This window comes from Miniopterus natalensis, chromosome 2 (genome assembly GCF_054644295.1).
Source record: "Miniopterus natalensis isolate mMinNat1 chromosome 2, mMinNat1.hap1, whole genome shotgun sequence".
NCBI classification, from domain to species: Eukaryota; Metazoa; Chordata; class Mammalia; order Chiroptera; family Miniopteridae; genus Miniopterus; species Miniopterus natalensis.
In genome coordinates this window covers 174,502,471-174,513,870 of record NC_142082.1, presented here as the reverse complement: position 1 = coordinate 174,513,870, position 11,400 = coordinate 174,502,471, and the positions used below count along the sequence as shown (strand labels likewise).

General features: G+C 40.5%; 1 protein-coding gene across 1 annotated transcript; it reads left to right on the top strand.

Annotated features, from left to right (window-relative positions):
* Nucleotides 1-1,870: 1,870 nt before the first annotated feature.
* Nucleotides 1,871-4,241, top strand: UQCC6 (ubiquinol-cytochrome c reductase complex assembly factor 6). Its single transcript, XM_016223241.2, has 2 exons — nucleotides 1,871-2,434; nucleotides 4,076-4,241. The coding sequence occupies exons 1-2, from the start codon at nucleotides 2,327-2,329 to the stop codon at nucleotides 4,169-4,171; spliced, it is 204 nt and encodes a 67-aa protein (XP_016078727.1). The 5' UTR covers nucleotides 1,871-2,326; the 3' UTR covers nucleotides 4,172-4,241.
* The last annotated feature ends 7,159 nt before the right edge of the window (nucleotides 4,242-11,400 follow it).

Here is an 11,400-nt window from a genome sequence, read left to right as displayed (position 1 = left end):
ACACACACACACACACACACACACACACACACACACAGGCTATCTAGAATGAACACATTGCCAGACACACACACACAGGCTATGTAGAATAAAGACATTGAGACACGGCCACCCACCACTAGATTAAAGAGCCAGGCAACCTCCCCCAACTGAGGCTTCTTTGTTTTAGGAATCTTGGTTGATTTCAATTAAGTGACCATTTAGGCTACTTGGTTTTTATTTTCCTTTTCCTGTGCTTTAAATTTCCACTATTTTGTTTTAAATTTACTGATAAGGAGTGAACTCTGAAGCCCTAGGCCCCCACCCTTGACCCCAGTAAAAGCATATCACTCTCTACCTGCGACCTCGCTGTGGGGCCCCAGGTGTGCTGTATAATTTCCAGATGTGGTAAATAATAAACCTGTATCGTTTCAAAGTTTCCTGATGGTTATTGCTGAAGGGTGTCTTGCAGCCATAATAAGAACTGTAAGGGCTGGATCAGTCACAACTTTGGTGTTGATAGGCTGAGACCAGTACAAAACAGGTGTCCATTGAATATTTCTTGAAATAATGAATGAATGCAGCACATCCTCTTTTTCTCTGTTTTTTCTAACCACCTGGCATCACAGTCTAGAAAAGTTTTAAAGCAGGTGGCTTGCTTCACTGGTTTTAAAGAGAGAATTCTGGTGACAAAATATGTGTAAAGAGCTGCAAACTTTTCTTAAGAGGTTTTCACTGAGAAAGAGTTACCTTTGGGCGGCCAGCTTTCCCTCACTGTGGGGTGCTGCACCTTCTGGGTCTGCTAACTCCATTTGTAACTTCAGCAGATCACGAGTGTGCTTAGTTCTGTCTTACAAAAGGAAGAGTTGTTGGGGAGCAGGACATTGAACTTGGGAATGGTGAAGCAATCAACAAAGTGGCTCCTATTCTATCAATGTCTCTCTCACCACGCTGAATCTGTCTGGAAGACAAACTTGTTCAGCTCTGAGCCTTGCTTGGGTAAGTCTGGGAGAAATCTCTCTTTGCCAAATATGCCTCTCCTTCAAGGAGACCTTGTATGATGGGACAACGAAAGAAGACCCAAGTCACTTCACTTTGTTTCCCTTTTCCTCCCAGTTCTCCTTCCTTTCAAGAACCTAGTAAGCTTGCTTACAGTGGTTGCCCAGGAAAGGAGGTGATGTGGAAAAATTAGAAACTTTTTGGGCATGATAGTTATGTTCATTATTTGACTAAGAATGGTTAGGTGCACACATATGTAAAAACTCGTCAAATTGTATGCTTTAAATATGTGGTCTACGTCAAGTACACCTTCCTGAGTGTTTAAAAAGGGAGTGTATCATGATTCATCTTATACATACAACCATAATCCTTCAGAATTGTCTTGCATTCTTTTGCTTAACAAAAATCAATCCATAACCAAAGCACAGCTTAAGAACTGCTGAAGTTAATATTGTCTATTTCAGGTTCACTCTTTTCCAGTAGCACCGTAGCACTAGTGTATAGCTGTCTCGGTGTGGATGTTTCAGTATCAAAGGACCTCCGGCACGAGGAGAGTGCTTTTAAACTTCACTCACTCCAGGGTGACCTCACCCAAGCACTCACTGCTCAGTGTGCCAGTCTCTACTCGCTTGGAAAAGGGAGTTAACGCAAGCAGTTTGTGCGTGCGAAAGGACAAATGGTGCAGTAATCCAGCCCAAGCCGAGCCGCAGATTTCACATCTGCCAGGGAAACCCTACTATAGGGAGAGCGATGAGGGAGACAAAAGCCTGGGCTGGGAAAGGTCTAAGAATCGGTTTACAGAAAAAAATTCTGGTTCCGGTCCTAAGTCCCACTTCCGCCCAGGTCACGTGCCTGCCCGGCAGAGCCCCCGCTTTCCCATCCGGCGGGCCCGAGCTCCTGCATTTCCAGTTCCGTCCAGTGGGCTCGGGCTCGGGCTCCGGCAGGCACTTCCGCCCGCGCTCTGCCGCTGGGCCCAGTGCCCTAGGTGCCCTCCGTGCCCTCCGCGGCGCACTCTGCCCGGGCTGCAGTTCCTCTCCTAGAGCTTGAGGGGGCGCGGGGAAAGCACGCGGGGTCGGCCTTCAGCTTACTTCCCCGGCGCTGCCTTTAAATTCTGAAGGCCCAGCGCCCCACGCTGAGAAACCACTGAAACCTGGTCTCGGGCCTGGAGGGGACTCTCGTTCGCCCTCTCAGCGCCCTCCTTCCATATCCCGGGGCTGCGGGTGGGCGAGAACCCAGGTGTCTGACTCTGGCCCCCGCTGCCGGCAGCTGTGAGGTGGTTTCCCGCTCGGTTTAGGCGGGAGCTGGGACCCTAACACCGCCGCTTTCCTCCCCACCCAGCCCGCCGACCATGCCCGCGGGCGTGCCCTGGGCCACCTACCTGAAGATGTTCACCGCCAGCCTCCTGGCCATGTTCGCGGGCTCCCAAGTGGTGCACAGGTACTACCGGCCGGACCTGGTGAGTGAGTGCAGCGGGGTCCTGTGCCTCGCTCTTGGACTACATTCTCCCCACAGCAACAAAAGTGATCCTAAAACGAAATCAGGAGCACATCTGCCCTGGGCCTAGGCCCTTATGATGGCATCCAGTTGCATTTAGAGCAATGCCATTTTCAGCTCTTACACAGTCTTAGGCAGAAATCATACGCAGGTCTTAACACAGTCTCGCACCTGCCTGCCGCTCGCCTTACCTTACACCATTTCTCTCCTTTGCCTTTGTTGCAGCCACACCAGCTTCCTTGCTGTTTCTCAAACTCATCAAGCTTGTTCCCACCTCAAGGCCAGACCTTTTCTCTTCTTGAAGTGCTTTTCTCCCAGATCTTAGCTTGGTTTCCTTCTTCATAGCTTCAGGTCTCTGCTCAAATATCTCCTCCAGCAATGAGGTTCCTTTGGACAGCTTCAGAAGGATTGCTGCTCTGCTATTATGTCTCAGTCCTTTGTTTCCATAGGGTACTCGTCACAGTTTGCAGTTATCTTATTAGTTTGTCTCTGTTTTTTGTTTTCTCCACAAAAGGACCGTGCCACAATAAGATACCACTTTATAACCACTATGGTGGCTGTTAATTAAAAAAAAAAAAAATCAGCTAATGACAAGTATTGGTGAAGATATGGAGAAACTGGAACCCTCATATAGTGCTGCTAGGAAAGTAAAAGGGTACAGCCCCTGTGGAAAACAGTTAAACATAGAGTTATCGTATGACCCAGCTATTCTACTTCTAGGTTTATACCCAAGAGAAATGAAAACATATGTCCACACAAAAACATGTACATGAATATTCATAGAAGTATTATTTATAAGAGCCAAAAAGTGGAAAGAATCCAGTTGTCCATCAACTGATAAATGGACATATAAAATGTAGCATATTCATTTAGTGGAATATTATTTATTCCTAAAAGGAAATGAAGTACTTGCGTGTGACAACATAGATGAACCTTAAAAACATGCTAAGTGAGAGAAACTAGCTACAAAAGACTACATGTTTTATAATCCCATTTATATGAAATGTCCAGAATAGACAAATCTATTGAGACAAAAAGTAGATTAGTAGTTGCCTAGAGCAGTGGCTTGGAGGCAGGACAACTGTGTGAAAATAGGGCTGATGGATGGACAACATTATGAAAATACTAAAGGCCATTAAATTTATACTTTAAATGGGTGACTGGTGTGGTATGTGAACTTGGATATCACTAAAGTGTTACCAAAAAAAAGTCACCTTCTCAGGCCTTTCCTGACCATCTTTCCTGAAGGCAGTTTTATATTTTTTTGCTCACTGTTTTATGCATGGTGGAGAGTCAGTAAACAGCGCAGGAATAAATTTCCAAATATGGAAAGCTTTATTTAAATTTGTGATCTGTCAGTTGATAGTAATGCAGACTCTCCCCCTGTAGAACTTAAGACATAGCCTGGATAATAAAGTCCTAACTGTAGGGCTAGAAAGGGACTTAAGATCAACTATGGGTTCTCATAATAAAAATTTATTGTTGAGTAGCAAGGGACTTTTTGTTTTTATACTCTTTATTTGCTTTGAAGTCTTTCAGGTCACATTTAATACAGTCTAAGAAAACACTGGCATCTTTTTTTTTTTTCTTTTTTTTTTAATAGACAATACCTGAAATTCCACCAAAGCCTGGAGAACTCAGAACGGAGCTTTTGGGGCTGAAAGAGAGACAACACAAACCTCAAACTTCTCAGCAGTAGAAACCTCAAAATACAACTCTACCAAGAACTCTGTGAATAATAAGTCTTAAATACATATATTTGAAATTTATTGACTCAAACTACTTGTACTTAAGCACCCAGTACAATGCTACCTACAGGAGGAGGTGAGCAGTAGATATGAACTGATGCATTGAGATTTATTTATGGTTTGACCTATGTTTCTTGAAAACTGCCAAAGCTTTCTTAAATGTATTTGATATTTAGTTGTGAATATCATGTGAGATAGAGTATTTGCAGTGATTCCTGCTCTTATAATTCTTTTTTTCTTAATATATATGGACTCCCTTGTTTATTGCAGTATTAGCCAAGGTGCAAAAACAACCCCAAATCTCCATCAACAGATGAATGGATAAGAAAGATGTTGTACATATATTCAGCCATGAGAAAGGATAGCCTGTCGATTCCGATTACAACAGGGATAAACCTTCAGCACCTTATGCTAAGTGAGATAAGTCAAACAAAAAGATGAGTATTGTTATGATATAACTTATGTATGGAATCTAAAAAAGTCAAACCTCTAACCCCTCCCCCCCAAAAAAAAAAACACAACGGAGAGTAAAATGGTGGTTGGCAGGGTGTGGGGACTGGGGGATAAGAGTGATAGTGGTTAAGGATACAAACTTGTGACAAGTAGTAAATAAGCCATAGAGATGTAATGCACAGTATAATGAATCTAAACCAGTGACTTTGAACTGGTGTGCCATGAGAATTTTTAAAATGTGATACCTGACTGTTTAGTCAGGGGCACTGACCTCTTTTCCCTTAGATTGTTAAATAAAAAAATGACAGCAGCCAACACAACAATAGTCATCTGTGTGAATGAATCAGAATTATACCCATTTTTTGTCAGGTGGGCAAAAAATATGATATATTTTTTGGTGTGCCACAGAATTTTAGTAATTAGTTTATGTGCCATGAGATGAAAAAGGTTGGAAATCACTGGTCTAGACAATAATACTGTACAGTATTATAATTATGTAATGTGGTAAATATTGCTACCACAGCAGTCATTAACAATATATGAAGGTGTCAAAGTAACATGTTGAACACCTTAAACTTACACAATGTTCCATGACAGATTTATTTAATTAAAAAAAAAAAAATTTCAAGCTACTAAAGGTCACACTGCTATATAATTTGCAATCAGTGTTGACTGTTAACTACTAGAAAAAGTAGTCATTACGGAGACCCCTTTGTAGAGTTCTCTTGATAGAAGGTTGAAGATGAAACACTAGAGAGACTACAAAAAGTTCAACGAGAATATCTCTCTCTGCCTCTAGACAAAATTAACCCTGTGTTCTTGGACTTGAACTCTGCAAAGACCTGAGGAGTATGCTCTAGGAACATGACCTCATGCCCCACAGGATCTAAAAATATACTAACTCCTCACCACTACAGTGGGTCCTTTTATGAAGTTAGTTCAAAATTAAATTACAACAGCCCTAACCTTTACACAGCCATGTGGTTTGTGATTCAGTAGTATACATAGACTTCCATATGAATTCTCTGGAAACAGAGATATTTATTCATGTAATTGTATAGCTTTATAAAGAAAAAATAACAAAGGCAAATGACTTAGAGCTAGAAATTCTTAAGTATCTTAGGATCTATTAATTTTAATATCTGCTGAATAGGGCAAACTGAAGTGGATAGCTAAATTTTCTTCTAGTTTCCCTTTCCTTTCTTAGTAGCTAAATCAGTGGGTATCTCTATAAACAAAGTCATGTTGAGGCAGTAAAGGTTAATTGTTTCACAGGACTACATATGAAACTAGTTATGTCTGTACTAGTTATTTCTATACTAATTATCTTTGTAATTATACAAAGATGTCACCATATTTACATTTTAATTCACTAGCATCTTAGGGAACATATTTCACTAAAAATAAAAAGCAGTTCTCTATTCAAAGAAGGTCTGGGGGGATAAATGGTGATGGACGGAGACATGACTTGGGGTGGTGAATACACAATACAGTATATAGATGATGTGTTGTAGAATTGTGCATTTGAAATCTGTATAATTTTGTTAACTAGTGTCACCCCAATATATACAATTTTTTAAAAAGTTAAGAAACATCTAGAAGAAAATACAAACAAGTATTCTAATCATAAAGCAGTGTAATAAGGCAATGGATGCCTTTTTGGCTGGAAAGAACAACGAAATATTTAAAATGATGACCAAGTGGATGCCAAATAGACTTCTTTTTTTTTTTTTTTTAATATGTCTACTGATTTCAAAGAGAGGAAGGGAGAGAGATAGAAACACCAATGATGAGAGTCATTGGCTGCCTCCTGCACGCCCCTTGTTGGGGATTGAGCCTGCAACCCTGGGCATGTGACCTGACCGGGAATCAAACCTCGATCTTCTGGTTCATAGGTTGATGCTCAACCGCTGAGCCTAAACTGCTGAGCCATGACGGCTGGGCCCAAATAGACTCTTAAATGATACCTAACAGAAAGGTATGATTTCACATGATTTGGAGAGCTTCTGAGTTGGTGAACACGTGGAGATGCTGGGAGAGGGCATGAGAGCTCCACACCCTTTCCCCATACCCTGTCCTGTTCATCTCATCCATCTGGCTGTTCTTACATTCAGCCGTTGACGTAAGAACATTCAAACCTGCCTCTCTTCCTCCCTTGCACATCCGTTCCCTTAATCATTAAACCTTCAAAACAATTAGGTCTGGTTAGCATCAGTCTTAGGAACAACCCTTAGGTCTTCACATCATTTTTCTTTTCTTTTTTTGGTATTTTATGCAACTTCCCCAAATCTCCAGAAAGATCAGATTTGCTTTTCTTGTTCAATGATTCTAATCTGACATCATGTGGATAGAATCACAGCATTTTTCTTAATTCAGGCAAAACCAGTTGTGGGTTTAGATGTTGTCTATATCTTTCAAATGACTCTATCATGCTCTCCGGTTAACAATGAAACGATGGAATTTTTAGAATTAACATCATTAAAATGTTCATACTACCCAAAGCAATCTATAGATTCAGTGCAATTCCTATCAAGATACCAATGATGTATTTCACAGAACTAGAATAAATATTCCAAACATTTATATGGAATCACAAAAGACTGAATAGCAGCAGCAATCTTGAGAAAGAAGAACAAAGTTGGAGGAATCACACTACGTGATATCAGACTATACTACACGGTCATAGTAATCAAAACAGCCTGGTACTGGCATTTAAACAGGCATATACATCAATGGAACAGAACAGAGAGCCCAGAAATAAACCCACACCTATATGGTCAATTAATATTTGACAAATGAGGAACGAGCATACAATGGGGTAAAGATAGTCTCTTCAATAAATGGTGATGGGAAAAGCCAAAAACAATGAAGCTAGACCACCTTCTTACACCATGCACAAGAAGAAACTCAAAGTGGATTAAAGACTTAAATATAAGACTTGAAACCATAAAAATCTTATAAGTAAGCATACACAGTAAATTCTTAGACATTTCTTGTAGCAATATTTTTCTGATTTATCTTCTCAGGCAAGGGAAACGAAAAAATAAACAAATGGGACTTCATTTGTAAACGTAAAAGTTTTTGCATAACAAAAGAAACCATTAACAAAATGAAAAGACAACCCACTGAATGGGAGGACATATTTGCCAATGATACATCTGATAAGGGTTAATATCCAAAATGTATAAAAAACTAAACACCAAAAGACCAAACAATCCAGTTTAAAAATGGGCACATGCCTGGCCAGGCGTGGCTCAGCCATTGAGCCTCGACCTAGGATCGAGGCGATCAGGGTTCGATTCCTGGTCAGGGCACAGGCCTGTGTTGCGGGTCCGATCCCCAGTCAGGGGCGTGCAGGAGGCAGCCAATCAATGACTCATCATTGATGTTTCTATCTCTCTCTCCCCCTCTCCTCTCCTCTCTCTGAAATCAATAAAGATATATTTAAAAAAAAAAAAAAATGGGCACAGGATCTAAATAGACACTTTTCCAGAGGATATACAGATGGCCAATAGACACAAAAAATGTTCAGTGTCAGTAATAGAGGAATGCAAATTAAAACCACAATGAGATGCCACCTCACACCTGTCAGAATGGCTATCACCAATAAAACAACAAACAAGTGCCTGTGAGGATGCGGAGAAAAGGGAACACTTGTGCACTGCTGGTGGGAATGCAGATTGGAGCAGCCACTGTGGAAGACAGTATGGAGTTTCCTCAAAAAACTAAAAATGGAATTGTCTGTGACCTAGTGATTCCACTTCTGAGAATACATCTGAAGAAACCTGAAACATTATGTGAAAGAATATATGCACTCTCTGTTCATTGCACCATTATTTACAATATCCAAGATTTGGAAGCAGCTCAAGTGTGCATCAGTAGATGAATGGGTAAAAAAGCTGTGGTACATTTACAAAATGGAATACTACTTGGCCATAAGAAAGGGAAAATTTACCTTTTGGGACAGCATGGATGGACCTAGAGAGTATTATGCTAAATGAAATAAGCCAGAGAAAGACAAATGCCATACGATTTCACTTATTTGTGGAATCTAATGAACAAAATGGAAACATAGAGATACAGAAAATAGACTGACAGCTGTCAGAGGGGAGTGGGGTTGGAGGCTTGGTGAAAAAATCTGAAGGTATTAAGCAAAAAACAACAACTCATAGACTCAGACAACGGTATGGTGATTACCAGTGGTAAAGGGAGGAGGAGGAAGTTAGTATAAGTTAGTATAAATGGCGACAGAAAGAGACATGACTTTCTGTGGTGATCACACAATGCAATATACAGATGATGTCTTATAGAATTATACACTCAAAACCTATATAATTTTATTTGTCACCCCAATAAATTCAATAAAGTTTTAAAAAAAAGTACTGTTTGTTAAGTTGAATTGAGTTGAAATATTTCAAGTGTGAAGTTCTTTTGGAATTGTGTACATAACAAAATTCTAACAATTATAACTTGGACTGTTACAATTTCTTTACCTCCAAAGTTGAGAAACCATGTTAATTTTTCTTATAAAATATATTTTAAAGATAACTGAAAAACTTAAATGAGCATTGTTATGGGCTGAATTGTGTCCACTCCAAAAGACGTTGAAGTCCTAACCCCAGTACAGGTGAATGTGACCTCATTTGGGAGTAGGGTCTTCGCAAATGTAACGGAGCTAAGATGAGGTCATTAGGGCGGGCTTTTACCCAGTATGAATGGTGTCTATTAAGGAGGAGGGAAAGGGCGCTTAAAGACAGACACACAGAGAGCCTGTGACAACAGAGGCAGAGACAAGTGATGCAGCCACAAGCCAGGGAACACCAAGGGTAGAGGGCCACCACCAGAAGCTAGGAAGAGGCAAGAGGGATTCCACCCAGAATCTCAGAGCATGGCCCTCCTGACACCTGGATTTCAGACTTGTGGCCTCCACAACTGAGAGGATAAATCTCTGTTGCCTTAAGCCACCCAGTTAGTAGTACATTGTGATAGCCCTTGGAAACTAATTTCAACTCTTTTCTGAGTCTAAATACAGGACAAAAGTAATATATAGAGCAGGTGGCAGTTTGTTCAGGGCTGTTTTTCCAAAAGAAGTTTTTCAGAATTCTGCGTTCTTAAAGATAATGTCTAGGCTTCTTAGCCAGTTAGCAAATTGCTCCATGACATAGATCTTTGGGGGTCAATGTTGAAATCTTAAATATTAAATCCATAAGTGCAACCTAACCACTGTTGTTTTACTCTCCATAGTAAATACCCTTTTCAGTTTAATAGTATAAAGCAACTACAGGTAAATGAAATGGTTTATGTCCCACCTTATACACAAGCTTGCTCTTTGCTGCCATGTCACTTGGTACCTTACACGCTTCCAGCACAAAGAGGATCCCCAGTTGTCAATGACGGGTGAGCAGTAGCCTACCCTAGGAAAAGGCTAGGATTCTGAGGTAGAAGACTGAGCTTTTAGTTGAGAATGCTTGCTGTTTGCTATTTTATTTACTGTGACCTTGTGCATGAGATGTATCTTCTCTGGATCAAATTTCATAGCTACAACTAGTTTTTTTCTTGGGGAGAAAAAAAATCGTATACCTTACAAAATGGTGAAGCTTGCCACAGCTGCAATTGCAAGGGCTTTTTATCAAACTGGAAGAAGTTTGACTTTAAAAAAAAAAAAAATTTATTGATTTCAGAGAGAGGAAGGGAGGAGGAGAGAGAGAGAAACATTAATGATGAGAGTCATTGATTGGCTGCCTCCTGCACACTCCTGACGGGATAGAGCCCACAACCCATGCATGGGTCCTGACCGGGAATCGAACCCCAATCTCCTGGATCCTAGGTCGATGCTCAACCCCTGAGCCACACCCAGCCAGGTGGCTTCTTTTTTAATTGATTAAAAAATGGGTTCCCAAACACTAATTCAGTAATTTTAATCTAGGTGCCTAACTGCCTCAAATTGGAATTCCAAAAATTTCAGGAAGGATATTTGATTTAGTAGAAATCAAAAATAAAATCTTTTAACTCTGAACTAGTTTCAGCAGTTGAGTTTGCTAGTGGAGTTTTCCTCATTGCTAAATTAACATTTTCAAGTCCTAGGTCTCCACAAACTTCAGTATATGTACACCAAATTGGTGCACTTTGATAATGCATATTGTAGATAACCAGTGAGTAGCTCATCAATCTCCAAAGTGAAGGTCCAGGGCACTGAAGAAAGGCCTGGCCCCTTGGGCCAGTGTGTGCATAAGGGGAGGACCCTCATGCCAAGGATGAATGCAGTGGACCATACTTTAAAAGCACTCCCCTTCCCATACCTTCCTTTAAAGGTTCAGAGTAATGGGTTTGGCTATTGAGGATGAGTCATGATTTGAGCCCAACTCTCCTATAAGACAATGGCTTCATGAAGGCGAAAAAATTTTGTAATATTAAAATACCTAGAGTAAAAATGTTATTTCAATAATTGCTGATTCTAAGTGACTTTCGCCAAGATATATAGTTTTCCTTCTTTGAAGTTGACTCCTCTTCCCCCACATTGTGAAAAGTATACAGTTTGGTGGGTGTAGGAATGTGCCATCCAGATTCCCCAGGGAATATGCAACTGAATGTGTTTTCTCCCTAGCCAGTTAAAAAATAAAAAAGACTACCATTTTGGATGGCTACATGACTAGTGAAATTAGAGAAGCTATTTCTCCCATAAATAAAAGTACGTTTCAAAAGAAATAGGTAACTCAATGAGAATCTT